Here is a 19746-nt window from a genome sequence, read left to right as displayed (position 1 = left end):
GGAGTTTAGTTGAAATTGTAAGAAAGCTAAGGAATATGCCGAAACATTTTGCTTCTTATTTCTAAATTATTATTTAGATTGTTTTCGGAATATATAGCTTTATTTTAATATAGGATTTAATAAAGAAAAAAAAGTTTTTTTTTTTTTTTCCTTCCAAAGGTTGAATCAAAAGTTAGCATGCTTTGAATAATATTTCTATCTATGCCATTGGTAGGCACCTCTTATTTACAAATCCTTGATTAGATTGCTTTCGGAATATATAGCTTTATTTCAATATTAGCGTTTAATAAAGAAAAAGATTTTTTTTTTCCTTCCAAAGGTTGAATCAAAAGTTAGTATGCTCTGAGTAATATTTCTAGCTATGCCATTGGTAGGCACCATTTCTTTTTCAGATTAAGAAGATTGATAAAAGACTTAAACTTTAAAATTTAGTTCATTATTCAAAAAATATTTCAAAAATGATGATAAATAAATATTGTAGTACCTGTAGGTATTTTGGAGCTCACATGAGAAAAAAAAAGAATGTCTTGCTCTAGAGCGATAACCTTTTAATTGTTCCTATTTTAAGAAATTTAATGATAGATAATGAAGATTTTAAAAAATGCATTTTATCTAGTAAGAATCAGACATAAAGATTGAAATAAATAAGAAAAAGTAGTAAATATATTTTTAAAAATTTCAGCATAGGAAAAAAAAAAAAAAAAAAAAAAAAACTACAACAAAATGGAAGTTAAAGTTAATTTTATTAATTTGTAAATAAAGTTTGAAGAAGCGTGTTGTTACATATTTGAATTTATCGCTAAAGAATTTTACTGTCAACAGTTACTGATGTGTTTAATTTGTTTTTGTAAGTAAAGGCAATATGTTTTAAAATAAGATATGATAATTAGTGCATGCCTTTTTAAACCAAAGATGGAATAGATATTTTTCTTTTCGAATAATTTGATTGTCTATAATAGCTGTATTTTTTGCCGGTTTCGTTTATGCCTTCATTGAGCTTTTTTTTATTAATGATTCATCAGTGACACTCAAAATTATTAAAACCTTTGCTCGTTTGGTTGACAACAAACAAAGATTTACTCATTGATAGGATGTAGGATTGATTACGAATATATATATATAAACATATTTTCCTAATTGGACGATAAAAAGAATTGTATTTTTACATACATATATATATTTCGTGTCAAATTCTTTAACCACATAATTACCATATTAGATTGTGTTCATTAACTTAACTTCAAAGTCTTGTTCTTTATATTATTAGCTGGTAAGAAGCCACCTTAGTTTTGAGTTAAAGCCAGAGAAAATGTTCTATAAAAGCAAAGGCAAAAATTTCCTGCTCTGTAAGATTTTATTTTTGGGTCTATTCAGTTTTTGCAGCATTCTGGGAAGGTTTTGTTAAAAAGAAGGGGGGAGGGGCAGGTCTTAAAATGATTAAAGCATGGAGCTATTGGGGGGGAGGGAATATATTATTGTACTTGCAATTGGACTAAAAATTTGCATTTCGAAATTCTTTTTTCTCCTTATAATATAAAGATTGTCAAAAATTTCATCAGAAGAAGCTTTAAAAAAGGTTTATTATATTATTAATTTCTGATATCTTATCTTTTATAGGATTATATATTGTTTTGAAAATATTCAGCAGTTTTTCCTTATTGACAACATTTGCTTACAAAAAAAGGAAAAACCCTTGAATATAACATTACTTTTGGCAGAAAGGGTTTTAATTATAGTGAAGTCTCATATGACATTGTTAGGTTTAGACAGGACTTATATGTTAATTTTATACATTTAGCAAACTTTAAATTTAAATTCATGCCATTAGTTTCAAAATAGTCTATTACCATGCAGCCTTTTGCTAGATTTTTGGAGAGAGGTGATTGACAATTAATTACTGTTATGCATTTGATGGCCAAGCACTATTCAGATAAACTGTTAATTTCTTATGCAACAATGAGAAGGTTTTTTGATAAAAGCTTCTGATACTGGTAATTTCATTAAAAAAAATCATGTTTCAAAAGCATTTGATCCAAAGGTCCAATTTCATATTTCTGATATATTCTGACTTGTTTTCATATTTTAATATGAATTTATAATTGTATTATGGAAGTTACTGAAAGGCATTAATAATTTTTTGCTTAAATAATTTAAATTCCTATTATTTTTCCTTGATTTCTTCACCGACTATAAACAGAATCTATAATCATTCGAAAAGGCCTCTTGCATAATATATAACTAATTAGAATGTCAAAAAAAAAACACACCCCTTAATACAGATTTAAATTTAAAAGAATGGCTCATAAAAAATTAATAGTTTGTGTATTTTTTTCCAAATAAATTGAAACTTCAATTTTTTTTTATGATTAGTTTTTTGTTGATAATCTACAAAGACAATAATACCATGAATATCAAATCCTTTTTGACTTCTTTATTTTTCTGAATTACTTTTCCATATAGTTAGTTTAATTTATATTTTACTATGCTTAAATTTTGTTTGATGCAAATAAAGGGATGAGGGATAGATTGTTTTCGAATATGTAAATGATTTTCTTCTTTGAATGACCAAGATTATGATTACTTTTCTAATTAAAATAATTTCATTATGTTAAAAATACAATAAAATCTGATTGATTAAGCAGTTATTTATTTATTTAATAGACTTTTTTTTTTTCTGGAATTGTCACCTCTGAATCTAATTATGGAATGAGCAGTAGAAAAGTAATTTATACTTTAATTATTTGCTTATTTATGAAGATCTACTTATATTAGAAGAAAAATAAGTTTATGAGAAAGTAACTTTTCTCTAAAAGTTGTTACGTAAGAAAAGTTAATTTTATTTCTATCAACTGTTAATACATTTATTGCATCATCATCATATAATTCCATTTATATTTATTGAAATTTGCTCTGAATATTTGATATGATCATTAAATTGGTTGTAAATAAAGTTCATAATTATAAATAAATTTACATATGTACAAAATATTCTACTAACTATTCTATAAATAAATTTAATAAAATGTTTTCAAATTAGACATCTCATGATTTAATAAATCACTTAAAGTATAAATTTGTGATTGAGTTAAGACGAAATAAAACTATGAACGAAACAGTTATTTCTTTTTGTTGTATAGATTAAAAATGTATTAATAATATTTTTATTTATTCTATATATTCTTTAATGCCTTCAAATAGATTTTTTTTAAAAAATCCAAATAAAGTTTTTTTCTAGCATACCTTTAGTTCCATAATTCATCAATAGATAAATCTTGGCATTTTACCTGATTTTATTTCTCATGTGCTGATAATTCTGTTTAAAAAATCAGATTAAAGAAACAATAAGGTAAATTTGATATTTCTGTATTATTTGCATGCCACTGGTTAAATACCAAACAAATTGCCAATAATGTCATGTTTATTGCAGCCAACAACTAATTGCTAACAGTATCATGTTGTCTGTTGATTATCTTAGCCAATGAAACATAAAGCATCATGCAATTAAATCAACTGTTCACCAATAGCATGCAATTTTTAAACAACAACAAAAAAAAAAAAAAAAAAAAAAAAATTGTAACAACATTCTCTTAATTGGGAAATAAATTTATTTGCCCAGTTAGTATATAGTGTTGTGAATGTTTTAACAAGGTATCTACAAAAACTTTTTTCAAATAAAAGGTAAGTGAATAGTTCAGTTTTACTCATAATATTGAGACAATTGATACTGAATTGTAAAATTGATAAAGCCTACTGGCTGTTTACTGCAGTTATCCAGTTGTAATATATTGTAAGTTTAAGGAAACTTTTGTATGCACTTAATCATATTTGGGCAGTTTTATTGTCACTTAATTATATCAGTCAATCCACAATATTATAAAAATTCTAATATAATTTGCTTTTGCTTTTCAGAGAAATTATTTCTCTAGAAAGCCAATCATGTCAGGTTTAGAGGAAGTAGGCATTCCTGGCAAAGAATATCTTCGAGAAGCTCTGACCAATTGTGCAGATCCTCTAAAAGCCATTGAAGATTTTCAGACTGAAAATGGAATCCTGCTTCCATCTCTTCGACCCATGCTTCCTCTCCTTGATCGACATGGTGTTCCACGACAGGAATTTCACCTATCAGTTTTAGAAGAACTTAAAGACACATTAATAGCTACTATTGAGAAGCTTTCTCAAAATGATCCCCGAGAACGAGAACGTAAGCTTAAGGAATTGTTGCAGAAGAGCTTTATTTTGATTAATGTGAGTAAATATTTCTTAATTATTTAAATCAGTCTGAGACATTTTATTTTTTTAAAATACTTTTATTTTGTGTTAAGTCATGAATTTGCAGACATCGATTAGATATATAAAAAATTGGTACTTTTCTATTGACAGAATCCTAGTCAGAAGTTGGTAACATGTAGAGTTCCATAATAAAAAATTACACTGTAACAAATTTAATGTTGGTATCTAAGATTTGCTGAATTATTTCTGAAATATGCTGTTTTTTTTTTTATTATTATTTCCTGCAACTTTATTGGAGAAATGTATAAAAAAAATAGCTAAATGGTGTGGAATTTTCAATCAATTCAATTTTATATTTTGGGGAGATGTAATGTTTAAAAATAAGTCCCAACACTTTTGTGACAAAGCAAATTGATAATTGTTTGTAATGGAATAATAATAATATAACATTATTCAATGCTGTAATCCAGTTTTGTAAATGTAATATAATCTGTTAGAAGCAGTTTACAATGATACCAGATTTCATGAATCTAACTTGCGAAATTTTAAAATTATGTTAGCAGTGAGACGTAATTTTAATTTTGTTTTCTCATAATATTAGAAATCTAAAAAGTGATACATCAAAATACTAAAATTGTATTATACTTTGTTAGATAAGTATGTATATTTCTTTACAAAATAATTTTAACTTTTTTAAAATAATAGATGTTTATTCTGTATTTCAGTACTTTCTCAATTTTTAAACTGCTTTAAAATATGGTAAATGTTACTTACTCTCTAATTACAATTTAAAAACATTCCAGGTACCTAAAATCAAGCCTGTTGTTTTATGTATTTTGAAAAACATGGACAGAGTTGAAGATAGATATCTCAAGCATTTAGTTAGCAATAAACAACTGTATCAAGAATGTGATGTGCAGGTATATTTATGATTGTTGATCTAGGCTTTTATCTGTAATTTTTTGTTATAACTTTATTTTTAACAAATTCTATAATTAGTTAATTCTTAGGCTATTGATTAATTTCCAAAATTAGCTATGTAAAACATATTTTTTTGCTACGTGATAAAAGTTTTTTTGGTGAATGTAATAGATGATTGAAGAAAAGTTGCAACATGCTTTTGAAGTCGTAATCCCACCTTCCTCCCAGATTTTAAAGAGATTATATTCTTTTTGATATAATATTTTAAATTCTTTAAAAGTCTTAGAAAGGGAGGGCACCTGTTGGAAAATTGAGTTTGCGATGAAATTTATGATAGTAAACCTGTATAGTAATTATGATAATAAACCTGTAGCATGTTCATTCATTAAAATATAAAAGACAATAGCTGAGCAATTCCAAGAAAACAGCTTTGAAACTTTGTGCCTAGCTTATTTATTAGTAATTTGTCTTTGTGTTAAATATCCCAGTGGTATAACTGTCATTTGAATCACTTCATAAGCAAGAGATCAGAGTTCAGTTCTTGGTGTTTATTTTTTCTTTCTTTCCCTTTAATTTTTTTAAAAAAAATTCAAATTAAATTAAAAATGTACAAATAGTTTTAATTAATATGTTTTTCATTTTTATGCAAAAATAAATTCTTATTCTTCTTATACTTGAATTAATATTTAATTCTTAAAAGAATAATTATAAATATAGGTTTAATGGTTATAAATAATTCAAATTATTATTATCATCTTAAAAAACTAAGTTTTAAGTTTCTGAATTTTAATAATTATTTTTTCTAAATCCATCAAATCAATTATATTTATAGTGGAAACTAAAGGGAACTTCTGATGTTTATTTAAATATGTAAGGAAATGCTGCTCATATTTATATTCAAAATGAAAATTAGAAAGCAGATGTTAAGTAATTAATTCATTGGTAGATGTTTTAAAATTTTCAATAAGATAATGCAGTATGTTGTCCAACTGTCTGATGAATGATGAATATTTTTGAATGTAAATGAAGTTTGTTCTCTAATAGATCTCTTAAAGAACCATTGTTCTTGTGAACAATCATAATTTATTAATTTTGAATATTCTTTTTGATATTTGCCATTTTTATACTCGTATGTTTTTTAATATTTTTTAATGTTTATTAATTAATTAAATTAATGTCAAATTTCTAGAAATATTGAATAGCTTTATTTTATGATGCAAGTAATTGCAATTAATGATTACCATAATTGAAATTATTTTTATAATCATTTTTCATTTAAAAATTAAATTGTAATTCAAGTATTAGGTTAATGAACATTTATTTTTGCATAAAAAAGAAATAACATGTTAATTAAAATTGTATTTATTATTTAAAAAATTTAATTGTAAATCAAGTGTTAGAAAAATATTTATTTTTGCATAAAATAAATATAACATATTAATTAAAAGTATTTATTAATTGTTAGTTTAATTTAAGTAATATGAAAGGCTTTAAAAGGAAAGAAAGAGAAACCAAGATTGAATTCCGACCTCCCGCTTATGAAGTTGACAGCTATGCTTTTGAGTTGCTAAGCATGAAGACAAGTTATTAGTATGCAAAACAAGTATTAGTAGTAGCTATGCAAAAAGTTTGAATGCCATTTTCTCAGAATCGGCTGGTTATTGTCCTTTAATATTTTTGTGAATGATTATCCTAAAAGGGCAGTACTTTTATATTACATCTCATTACAAACACAATGAGGCCGGGATAGCCTGGTTGGTAGAGCGTCGGATTCGCGTCCCTGAGGTTGCGAGTTCAAACCCCACCGGCCGAAGATTCTCCGCGTGCTTGGTGGCTGATGCACGTTAAATCTGCCGTGGTCACAAAGTCCTCCATGTCGAGAGTAATACCACTGGGGGTACTGGATCAGGGGTGATCGTTCTCTGATTCAGGTCTAAATTACGATCTGTAGTTGGGTGAATGAAATGCGTGAATGAAGTCCGCCCCGTAAAAAGGGTTGTGACGTGTGTGTAGCTAAGTCATTCTCTTGGCCCTTGATGGCGCTACTATAGATACAAGAGCCCCCCCCCCCCCGACTTAAATCGGCTGTCTTCGAACAGCGAACAGCAAGTGCCATAAGAAATAACAACACAAACACAATTTTCTTACACGTGTTCTCTCCTTGTTATAAAACTTGTTCAGTGAAAATAATTAAGTCATTTATTGGCAAAAACTAAACTAAACTCAGTGCCATGACAGCCCATGTGGGCCTACAGTGCACATATTTGCTTTCTTGACTGAGAGTTCTGAGGTGCAAAACATATGTCCTGGTTAGATGGTCAGTCGAACACGGAATCTCTAGTGTTTAGTTCCCAGGCAATGCTTGGTCCTATCAACCAACTGAAGGGATGAAAGGAAGTCATTCATAATCATTCAATTTTTTTTTATAAATATTATCATACTTTTCTGTTGATGCTTAAATGATATATTTAAAAGAATTCATGACAAAGAAAAGAAGCTATTTGCTTGTGGCGATTTTGTTGCTAGCTGATAAATTTCTTAATTTCTATGGCAAACAGCTTAAAGAAGCCACAAGGAAATATAAACAACAATCATATTAAATAAAAATTCATCTGCTAGTAATGTAAAAATTTTAAATTACAGTTATCATTTACAATTTCAAAAAAAAAAAAAAAAAAAAAAAAATGTATTTCTTTTGAACAACTTGGAAAGGTCAATGACCATTTTTTTTAGAAATGACAAATCCAATTTTCACTACATAAATATTGTATTAGATTCTTTTAATGATATTTTCATAATAAACAATTATTGAAACAAAACATACAATTTTTCTTAATTATATTTACTATGCTGTTTATAGTATACATTTTTTGCTATCATTTATATTTTTAGATAAATCCAAAAGTATCGAGTACTAATGACATATTCATTTTGACACTAATATTATATAAATCTTTCTTTGATAATTGGTGTCATTTTCTTTATGAATGGGAGAGATATATGAAAGAGGAAAAAATCATAATAAACTGAAATTTTAATTATTTATGTTAGTAAAAAAAAAAAAAAATCTATGTGATACATTTGTGTTAACTTCAATGTATTTATAATTTTCAGTTAAATTTTGAAGAATTTATTTTTTGTTTATCTTTTATGAATAAGAACTGCTTTAATTTTAAATTGCTAAATTTCAATTAGTCTAGAGTATTAATGCCCTTTTGTACAATTTAGATTTATTTTTAAATTTTTAATAATTTTAATTAATTTTTAACAGGTAAAAAGACAAATTTGGCAGGACAATCAGTCCTTATTTGGAGATGAAGTCTCTCCTCTTCTGACTCAATACATTAAAGAGAAAGAAGACTTGTTGTTTAAACACTCGGATCCCATCACTCAGTTTTTTGCTCCATCTCCTAAACAGAGACGGCAGGGTGAAGTGGTACAGAAATTGCTCACCATGATCGGTCATAATGTTAAGCTTTATGACATGGTGCTACAGTTCCTTAGAACTCTGTTTCTCAGAACAAAAATTGTGCATTATTGTACATTGAGATCAGAATTACTCATGGCTTTACATGATTTAGAAGTAAGTAATTTGTTATTGAATTTTATGTTTCCATCTTTTTTCAATTTAAAAATTAACATTAAAGTCACTTTTTTACTTTCTTGTATATAATGTATACAGGAAGAAAGTATTGTAATCATCAAAAAATTTGAACTTAAATTTTGGCATATCTATTTCCTAAATTTCCACCTCCTAAAAATACATTTTTAGATTTATATCTGTCTATTTGTCTGTGATAATTCAAGTGCTTTATACTAGATGTGTGAAATTTGGTATGTGATTTATGCACCAAATTAGTAGATTTCTATCAAATTTTGAATGAAATTCATTCAGAGTAAGTTTGTTTGTCTGTAAGTTAACATAATAATTACAAAATGATGAGAGCCAATTGGATAAAATTTGGTATGCAAATTTAGCACCTAAAGTGTAAATACATACCAAATTTAGAACCAAATCAGTCAATCCCTTGACTGATTTGGATTGTGTTTGGATTTTCACAAGCATTGCAAAAATGTAATGATTTAAATATATGGAATATGGTATGAAACTTTGTGACTACAGTTATACCTCTGTGTCAAAGTTTAGTTTTAACCAATCAAGAAAACAACATACATCTTTGGATTTTTGGTAATTTTATATAAATTTCATTCCAGTGATTAATCGCTAAAAATTACATGCTAATGGAATTTTCCATAACTGTTGTCTATGGATGGAATGTGATTAATGATGTGCAAGTATATTTATTAGAGAATATATTAGAAAGTTTGGGAAAATCACTTTACCTAGTTACATTACAGTTATCTATCAAATTTAGCTTCAGAATACATTATATTTAAATGTCTACAATTGTGAAATTTATGCATCATAGACTATTGTACAATACAAGGGATCAGGGGTGTTTGTGCTCCGAGGAAACCCCGGAATTCCGGGGATTTTGAGCTTTGATACCCGGAAATTCCGGGGATCGTCGTTCAAAAGGAAGTAGGAATAATAATGAATTATTTATTTTGATCTGGGTAATTTTGTTTGCTTTGAAAGCAGAAAACGCAAGGTCAGTGTGTGTGGTGAAAACTTTTCCTTTCTTTCTCCAAAGGCAGTGATAATGCGTGAAAAGGGGGAAAAAAACTTCTTTTTTGTTCTTTCCTTATTGCGAGTTATGACTCATTCCCCCGGTTCTCGGACGTTCTCTTCTGGATTCTTTTCGGCAAGTAGGCGCGGCAGAAAAAAAAGGGAGAGACTTCGTTCTACCAGATGTGCGATCACGTGACCTGGGTTCAAAGGTCTTAATTTTGCAAAAAAAATAATTCATTGAACTTTTATAATTAGGTCATTCAATACTTCATAATCGTAATTTTTCATTTCTCCCCCCCCCCCTTCTCGAAACTCCAAAATGTCGGTAGTAAGTCCGTAAAAGTTTCAGGGGATTTTTTGGGGTCCCACAAACACCCCTGAGGGATGCATTTTGCACAATAGAAAATCATATTATATTAGATATGCCACTTTTGCAATCTCAAACATGCCCCGACTTTGCAACTGCACATTTTGCTTGTGAGATGTTGCATTTTTTAAATTCCCACTTCTTGATTCATATATACATAGCACATATGTTTGGAAAGTGTATGCATATGCTTTTAAAAGCAAAAATTTTAATATTTTGATTGTGCTACAGTTATCTTAAATGGAATAGAGGACTTTTTATTGCATTGTATGGGGAATGAACAATTTTTTTGTCATATTATATGGGAATTTATTTTGTAAGAGTCCAAAGTCTTTAATGCAATTTTTATGAAAAACTTTTAAAGCACATTTTTATTGTATGTCAACATTTTGTTTATTGCTATGTGTTGCTAAAAAATAAACTGTAAATGGAGCATAAAGTATTAAATTTTAAAGAGTAAGACTTAATTTAAAATTTTAAACTTAATGTACATTTTCATATGTATAAGAATTTAGTTTTCTGTAATGTAACCACTAAGTGTTAAAAAAAAAAAAAAAAAAAAAAAAAATTCTTTTAGAGGTTACTTTGTAACTGCGACCACTAGAGATTACTATTAGCATAATAGCTTTCTTTTATACATAACAGGCTCAAATGAATGGAGTCTAAGAAATATAATCATTTCTTCATCATTCACTATATAATACCGGGCATAAATTCCTTTTATAGCTATTGTACACAAAAGAAGAAATATAGAACAATTTCGACAAAAAAATTTTAAAATGCATAAGTTTTGAAATATAAATTTCTGATAACAGATTATTATTTGAAATAATAAATATTGTCCACTGCTTTTATTCAATTTATTCTTCTTTCAATGTTAAAAATCTAGGTAAACTGTATTGAATTTGAATTGTATGTGGTATGAGTAAAGTGTCCTCATACTGCACATAGCATGCAAAAATCTGTGGCATGTACATAAGAATTGTTGAGTGTTAAAAAAAAGTGAGCAGTGCATTGCATTTTTTATTATATTATAATTTATTATTTTATCACTTTTCATTTTATTTAATTTAGTAGAAGATCTGAGGCTTATCGATTACAATTGATTTTCCATTTGTTTATATGAATTGACCATTTTAAAGCTGAGTATAATGAACAAACTGGAAAACTTGCTATCAATACTTGATTACATTATTGTATTTGGACAATAACTGCTTAGAATAAGAGCTGAAAAAAGCATATTCTATTCTAGACAGTTTTCTATAATATTTGTAATGATTGAGGTTGATAAAACTTTTTATTTTTATTTTTATTTGGATTTATATCTTAGGCTTTTTTTTTTTTTTGAAATTTCTAAGATATTTCAAAAAAGCACACTATGTTTTTCCATTTTCATAAGTATTTTTCTATAGCCCACTTTCTTTATCATCGTTATCATTTCTTTATCTTTCTTGTCACCCTTTCCCCCTTTTCTTCATCATTTTCCTTTTTTATTTTATTTTGCAAATTATTTTTTAAGAACATTATATGATTCTTCATTGAATTTTGTTTTTTATGTATGATTCATATCTAAATGACTTCTTATCCAGGTTGAAATTTTTATACTATTGAATGCAGTCTAGGATTATAAGATAGTTAAACAAAAGATGAATCTAGCTGGCTTACCGATGAAATTGGATTGAATTTTCAATATGTATGGTAATATAGCATCTATTTTTGTGAATACTCAGGAAACTAACTTCTTTCTCATGCTAAGTAATGCCACTTATAATTTTGGCATGATGAATAGTAAATGCATATGTGACTATTGCAAAATATTGGTGAATTCTTTGTGATAAATTTTTGTTTTTCCTGTCTTATATGGCAATTGAATTAAAAAAAATAAATCTAACATTGTTTTCCAAATTGACACTTTTCCGTAGTGCTTATATAAATATACTATAAATTGCTGTAAAATTGATACATATTATTTTTTTTTGATATAAGAAATTACATATTTAGATTCAAGAAATTACGCATGTTGATCCATGCCACAAATTCACCTGGTGTTTAGATGCTTGCATTCGAGAGAAGAATGTTGATGTAAAACGTTCCAGAGAATTACAAGGATTTTTAGACAGTATTAAGAGAGGAAATGAACAAGTTCTTGGGTAAGTATTTAAGTTTTTTCATAATTATAAAATAATTTAAAACAGTAAAGAAAATTTCTATTTTGCTATATTTTCAAATAGTAGTTTCTTAAAATAATATAGTCTGTATGAAAAAATAAAGACTGTCATATTGGAATGCATGTCTTTGAAATCATCACTTTTTTCCCTTATTAGTTGTAATAGTTATTTTGCACTTTAAGAAAATATAATGAAATATTTTTATAATGTTTCTATTCTGATAATGTTTAATCATTTCAAATGAATGTATGAAAGCTAAATTTTGCTAATAATTGATCAAATTTGAGTTAACTGGAAATTGAAAAACAATTTTTTTAAAAAGTAATTTAAAAAAGCTTATTTTTATGTGTTTACTAATAAATTTTCATTGTTAAAAAAATTGAATCTGATAATAATGCAATGGAATATCTTTTATTTAATATTGCTGGGCCTTATTTGTTTGGAAAATTATTATGTTGAAGAGAGAATGAAATTTGATGTGTTATATTAAATTTTCTTTGCTTTTTTGTGCTATAATTTTGTCCTTTGCTTAAATGTGCAATAATTTAAACTGTTATTTATTACTAATGATTATTGAAAATTTGTTGCCATCTTTACTTAATATTAGTTGAAGTTTCTGTAATACTTTATTTTAATATTTTTTTTCCTTAAATATTTTTATTCAACAATAATTGTTTTGTTTAATCAAGTGATTGTTACATTTAGAAAATGCAAATTTCTATTTCCTAATACTAGTTATAGAATTGTCATTGGAGGTTCTTGGAATCTGTTAGGTCTATCTTTTTCATGTTGCCTATTTTGATCTATGTCTTTTATGTTTAATAAGCATTTAATATTGAAAATTAGTAAATATTCCATGGAAATTACAAACTTCAGCAATAATTATCAAATACATATTTCACAACATGTTTAATTTTCTATTAGGCATTATTATTTCTTAGTATGAATGCATTTGGAATATATCATCCACCAGCATTATTAGTGTTATAACTAGAAATTCTGCCATTTGAGATAACTAGCCAAATAAAATTCAATTCTTATGTGTTGTCAGTTTAATTTGATCTGTATGACATTTTCATATTTTTTAAATATTGCCATGTAGAGTAATGTCATAAGTGCCTTTCTTCTATTTTTGATAATATCTTTCATTTTTAATCAAATTTCAGTTTTTAGTAGACTTGTCATGTATATAAGACTGTCAGCATTTTCCTAATTATTAAAAAAGCTGTTTACTCCTATTTATAGTTATTTTATATTTTACAGTGACCTTTCAATGACCTTATGTGATCCTTATGCTATAAATTTTCTTGCAACTTCAGCTTTGAAAATTATCATGTACCTCATCAGCCAAGAAGGATATGCAAGAGTATGTTGATTTAAGTTTGATTTTTCTGTTCCAAAAATTTCTCAGTATTATCATCTAATGACATTATTTAGATAGCGCTATATGATTTTTTTTTTTTTTTCTTTCTGGTTTGAATGTAAGAAAATCCGTTGTTTGAACCATATATATATATATAATTCTATTTTTGTTTGCAGGAAAATGCAGTTTTGGTTTTGCTTCTTCGTATGCTTGCTTTGGGATTACAAGCTTGGGAAATGATTAGTACTCAAGTGTATAAGGAGCCAAAGTTGGTATGTATTTTTAAAACAAATTTTGAAATTGAAAATCTAATTAAATACATACTGAACTTTTGAAATGTTTTGAAGGAGTTATTGATAATTTAAAATAGTATTTTGCTAGCCAAATTTTTTCTACCTCAAACACTTTATTACTTTCTGATATGCAAAAGTATACAAAGAAAAAATAATGTATTTGTCAAAAACTTTGATATTTTTATGTTTCAGATCTTCTCTAAGTTTGAAAACACATTTTTGAAATTATGACTATCTGTCTGTGAATATGATTTTGCATGTAATCTTTACAAAAAAATTGTAAATTTCAGTAAAATTTTGATTGCTATCTATGTGCCAGAAGCTTATCTATCTGTCTAAATCTGAGTACAAGTGAAAACAACATAAATCATAAAGAGCTTGATCAGTGAAATTTGGTTCACATTTATAATAAAAAAATGGAATGAATTAAATAAATGAAATTTGGTATATGATCTTATTACTAAAATTGCAGTTTTGTAGCAGAATTTGCCTTTGTTAGGTCAAATATAAAAATTTCCAAATGCATATTTGATTTTTTTATTATACTATGAAATATAAAATGCTCTATGATGGACTTTGAAAATAAAAATCCGAGCACTTGTGACATTGTAGATCACTTTTTACATTATTCTCCTATAAGTTTGTAATATGTTCATAGGTCAAAGTAATTAGTTCTGTTACCTATCAAATATTGAAATGATATTTTATTTATTACATACAGCTGCAGAGGCAATGCTATAATGGTGCTGAGGTGATTCAACTTCTTAAATAGTTAAAGAGATGAAACTGTAGCTAAAGTTAGTTCTTCGGATATCGCCCCCCCCAAAAAAAAAATAACAAAGAAAGAAAATCGAGTGATATGATATCAAGAGAATATGGGTTCCAGAAAAATTGATCCATCCCTATAAATATACCGATTAAAAAATATTTCACATATATATTTATATATATATATTAGCTGAGACACAGCATACAAGTTAAGTATAATTAAATAAATATCTGAATTATTTGATGACTTTGAAGAAAAAAACGATCATTGGATTATGAGTTAAAGTGGACTAAACATTAACCCTACAGTGCATGATTTTGCTGCATGTTTTTATTTTCATTTTATAAGCTTCACATGATTGTTCCAATAGCTCAATAGTGAGTGTTTGAAAAACATTTGTAGAAAAGAACGGTATATGGCAGTAACGGCATTAGAATTAGATTTCAACTGGAAACTTTGAAAAATAACAAGTTGGCTGTTGTATGAATAGTTCTATCATTAAAAATACTGTAAAAATATTATTTTTATTGCAGAATTGTTATGATGTGATTTATACTTGCAGAATTGTTATAATGTTAAATATTGTTTAATTCATAATGTAGCCATGTAAATAACATTTAACATTTTAATTTTAAAAAAATTTAACAAAAAAATAGTTAAACATTTTTTAAATAACTTTTCTAAATTATATACAGCAAAGAAATTAAAAAAATGTTTTTGTAAAAAAATAGTCAGGCATTTCATTATTAATTTTAGGGTTACCTTGTTCATGTTTTTGTAGAAAATTCGGGTTTCTCACACTTAAATTCCTCACTCATGGTGATTTATCTCTCCTGAAATTTGAAATGTTGTTTCAGTACTGAATATGATTTTTTGAATAAATTTATCCTCAGTATAATCAAAATGGTCTAGAAAAAATTCCTTTTGATTGATTCCTTAAGTGTGATTTAGTAATAAAATTACAGTTTACACACAGTCATAAACAATGTAAGAATTGTCAGTCTAAGAATCTCTATTTATAGACTATGAATCTCTCTGTTTGTAGGTTAATCTTTCTATGCATAGATTTACTGGAATTACACATATACTCATCTATAATGGCAAAAACATTTTCTTTACTAATGCTTGGCCTACCTGCACCTCCTTGATGTAAATCATGTTTGGTCTCACAAAGTTTTTATAACGATTAATTGTACCATTGGCTGAGGTTCAGTAAATTCATATTTGAATCAACTTTAAACTATTTTTAGAGGTTCTGTTTCTCTTCACCAAAGAATGCACATACTTTTTTCACTGCTTATTTTTTTTAAATAAAACCGTTTTTGATGCAATGCACAAATGAAATTTCCAATTTTATAGATTTTGTATCGATATTAATAATTTCCACATGCTTTAAAATATTGTGTTTTAATTAATTTTTTTTATCCCACAAATAATTTAAAGACACTCTATATATTGTTCCCTTTTAATATTTGTTATACTTTTTAAATGTTATATATAAATAATAATAGTTGTCAGTAATTGAAACAAACATTAGAACAGAGGCTAAAATCACATCATTTGTTTATAGTTCTTTCTGCTGAGAATTTTCTTTTCATAAAAGTGTTTCATGTATTTTTCTGTATATTTATTTAAGTATATTAATTTTTTTAAAAAAGAATTTGATGTTTTTTATGTTTTATTTTTCAGATCTTATTTAAAAAATTAATAAATATTAAACTTTTTAAATTAAGGCAACTTATTAAATTTTAATGTAGTATACTAATACATGCAACAGAAGGCTATATATACATTGTTTTTATGCCTTTTAAATTTATTAATTATGAAATCTATTTTATCTTTAGGATGCACAATTAGTTACGAAGTTTCTACCTTCTCTCATGTCCTTAATGGTTGATGACCAGGTAAAATAATACATTTAAAATGTGGTTTTGAGTAATGAAATCAATTTCAGTATTATATATGCATAAACATATTATGTTTATATACATATAGGTACGAGCCATTAATGCAAAATTGCCTCAAGATGATCGTGAATCTGCTATTACTACCATTGAGCACTTTGGACCTCCACCAGATGCTTATCAGGCATACATTCAAGAAAATGGTGTGGCATCAGTATTGGCCATGTACTACACATTACAAAATGGTAAGTAAAAGGCTTTTCTTTTTAATAAATTTTTATTTGAAAACAATATTTCTGAAAACTGTTGAAATTTCTTATCATGTATATATGGAATGAAAACTGCTTTGTTGTAAATATTATAATCTAAAGTAATACTAAAAAAGAATGCATGCATCTGTATATGTGTGTATTGGAACTCTATAGAACAGATCGCTGGAAATGGAGATAAAAGTTTTGCATAGATATACTTTGGAAAAGATTGAAAGATTTTATTAACATTTTTCTCATTCATTCTGCTGGTTGCTATGCCCCCCCCCCCCCAAAAAAAAATCAGCAATTTCAGAGGATTGAAAAAAGACATGCAGATGAACATTTTAAGTTATTTTAAAAATGGCTTTGACTTTAGATTTGATTATTTAAATTGATTTTATGCTTGTTTCAAGTGAAAACAAACTCACAGAAATTTTGTCTCTTCGTAAAAATGATTCAATTAATTTTCTTTCTTTCCACTATAGCTCGGCAGAAAGATCGTCATGGCCTAATGCGTGTTTTGGGTACTTTGGCACTGTGTGAAAATGACCGTGCTTTTGAAGATCCTTTTCTCAACAGTCTTACCTACTTTTTGGTTACAAATCTTATTGATGAATTTTCTACTGAGGATTTTTGTACAGTTGTGTTTGATGAATTTTTTCTTACTGGACTTGCAAAAGAAAGTGTTGTAAGACATATTCTAAAACTTCTCAATTATGTATATACAAAGCTGCCTCCAAGCAGGCTGGATGGAGTTATGAAAGCTTTGCAACCATGTGCACAGGTGGGTCTTGTATAATTTTGTTTCAAAATTTGAATTAAAATTACATATTATTACTAAGTTAAATCCTAATAATCAGATATGGAACAAGACATTTGTGTCAGTATGGCTATGAAATATTGAGTAACTATAAAAAAAAATATAAAATTTTCAAAAATAAATTTTGAAATAATTGAATTTTTAATTTTTATAATAGATTTTGGTTATCTCCCATATTATAACTTCTCATTCCTAAATCTGTTTATTTTAGCCTTAAAAGTTGCTGATAGCTAAAATACTTTTATTGGCTAATCGGTCTCAATTTTCTCGTGTTTTAAAATTGTTTTATCCATTAGTGTAATGAGGAGCATTCAAGGGTAGTGTAGATATATTTGGCACCAAGCTTGGGGTGGAGACAAAATATATTGAAATGTGGGCTCTATTTTGTTGTTATAATTTTATTATCTGTAAAACATATTATGCAGTTTAATTTTGTAAGGAAATCCTAGGATATTTTGAGAGATTACCAATTCAGGTAGTGATTTGAGCAAATTTTAATCCATATTAATAGTTCACCTAAAAATTAAATAAATGACATAAAAATGGTGTTCTTTTTATAGAAACAGAAACTTTTTCAATAAAATAATTGATTTTTTGAAAACATCGCCAATGCATAAAATACAATGTTGAATTTATTCATTATATTTGTATTTTCAAAAATTTTTAATCTTATATTATTTTTTCCAGCATTATGAAAGCATTCAACCAGCATTCCAAGAAATACAGAAATTATTAAAAAATCATCAACCAGTTTGTGTTCCAAAACCAATGGAAGTAGATTCTCCTCTTCTTAGTGTGCCAACTCCAGCACCTGTTTAATTCCAATTTTAGTGTCAAAAAATAAATACGGTTAGGGTTTGTAATATATGTACATAGTTATATTCATTATCATTTCCCCTCTTGAAACGTACATTTGGTTGTATATTGCTTTCAATGTTAGGCATCATCATGTGAAACTGCAAGTTTAAAATTGAATTATTAAATATAACTGATTGATGAAATTGTAATGTTAAGAATGTTCCAAAAGCTTATTTCTTAAACTTATATTATTTTTCAAAAAAAAAAACAAAAACATATATACTTTTTTTTTGCTTTTTGGTATTTTGCATATACTTTGGGAAGAGGGAATTGTAAATATTAAAAAAAAAAAAAAAAATAATGCATATTAGTTCCCAAAGAAATCAAAACTAAGATCAAAATTTATAATTTCATATTGGTTGCAGTTATTGAAAATATTTGCAAAGGATTTTAGACTGTTATGTTTCATAGCGTTTCTCCTCTTTTTTAAATGATGTGCTTTTTTTTATTTGCATTCCTGTGGCATTAAAATATCTTGAAATGGCTATTGCCTTTTCTCGTATTAACCATAATGTATGATAATATAAAATGAGGGGTTTATGTATGTATATATTTTTTTCATTTTATCTAAATGAGTCTAAAAAATAAACTAATATTTGACAATAATGATTGTTGTAGTTTTTATAACTCATACTACACAGACCTTGGAGAATTTGAAAGAACAATCAAAACTCGTCTTCGTAAAATTCTCATCGATGAATGGCAATTAAGATGGGAAAATAATAAAAAAGGCCGCTGTACTTTCAGTATCTTTTCTCAGGTAAAAAGAAATATATGTATTGACAATAAATATGTAGCCCAATTAACTACAGACGATGGACGCCTCCATTATTTTAAAAGATTCAGTTTGAGAAATTGTAGTTGTAGATGTGGTAATGATTATGATGACATTCCACACTATATTTTCCATTGACCTATTCTTCATCATTTGAGAAAACTTATTAAACCTTGACTAAATATTTCCCAAATTCTATTAAACAATAAATCGACTTTAGAAGCTCAAAATATTTTGGATTTCCTATATCATAATGAAAACAGAATTTTCCAAATTGAAGAATAATTTATCCTGGTTTGTCAGGCACTGTTAAAAGTGGACAGTATCTAGTGAGTACTAGGAGAAAAAAAAATGCAAAAAGAACTCTATCTGGCCTTTTGTTCCTGATTCATGG

The 19746-nt window shown here is 26.9% G+C and overlaps 1 protein-coding gene across 1 annotated transcript; it reads left to right on the top strand.

Moving 5' to 3' along the window:
- Positions 1-754: 754 nt before the first annotated feature.
- LOC129981801 (negative elongation factor B-like) lies at positions 755-19148 on the top strand. Its single transcript, XM_056092816.1, has 11 exons — positions 755-847; positions 3910-4245; positions 5034-5150; positions 8423-8734; positions 12153-12301; positions 13583-13685; positions 13859-13954; positions 16589-16648; positions 16740-16893; positions 17385-17683; positions 18407-19148. The coding sequence occupies exons 2-11, from the start codon at positions 3937-3939 to the stop codon at positions 18536-18538; spliced, it is 1731 nt and encodes a 576-aa protein (XP_055948791.1). The 5' UTR covers positions 755-847; positions 3910-3936; the 3' UTR covers positions 18539-19148.
- The last annotated feature ends 598 nt before the right edge of the window (positions 19149-19746 follow it).

Source organism: Argiope bruennichi, chromosome 8, assembly GCF_947563725.1.
Source record: "Argiope bruennichi chromosome 8, qqArgBrue1.1, whole genome shotgun sequence".
NCBI classification, from domain to species: Eukaryota; Metazoa; Arthropoda; class Arachnida; order Araneae; family Araneidae; genus Argiope; species Argiope bruennichi.
Note: the sequence above shows the minus strand (reverse complement) of the source record. Positions and strands in the feature narration are given on the sequence as shown.

What these genes read in the sequence shown, in the direction of transcription:
- LOC129981801 (XM_056092816.1), top strand. Translation starts at nt 3,937, where the DNA reads ATGTCAGGTTTAGAGGAAGTAGGCATTCCTGGCAAAGAATATCTTCGA. An exon ending in CCTTAATGGTTGATGACCAG is followed by an intron (nt 16,649 to 16,739) that starts GTAAAATAATAC and finishes ATATACATATAG; the next exon opens with GTACGAGCCATTAATGCAAA. An exon ending in CTTTGCAACCATGTGCACAG is followed by an intron (nt 17,684 to 18,406) that starts GTGGGTCTTGTA and finishes TATTTTTTCCAG; the next exon opens with CATTATGAAAGCATTCAACC.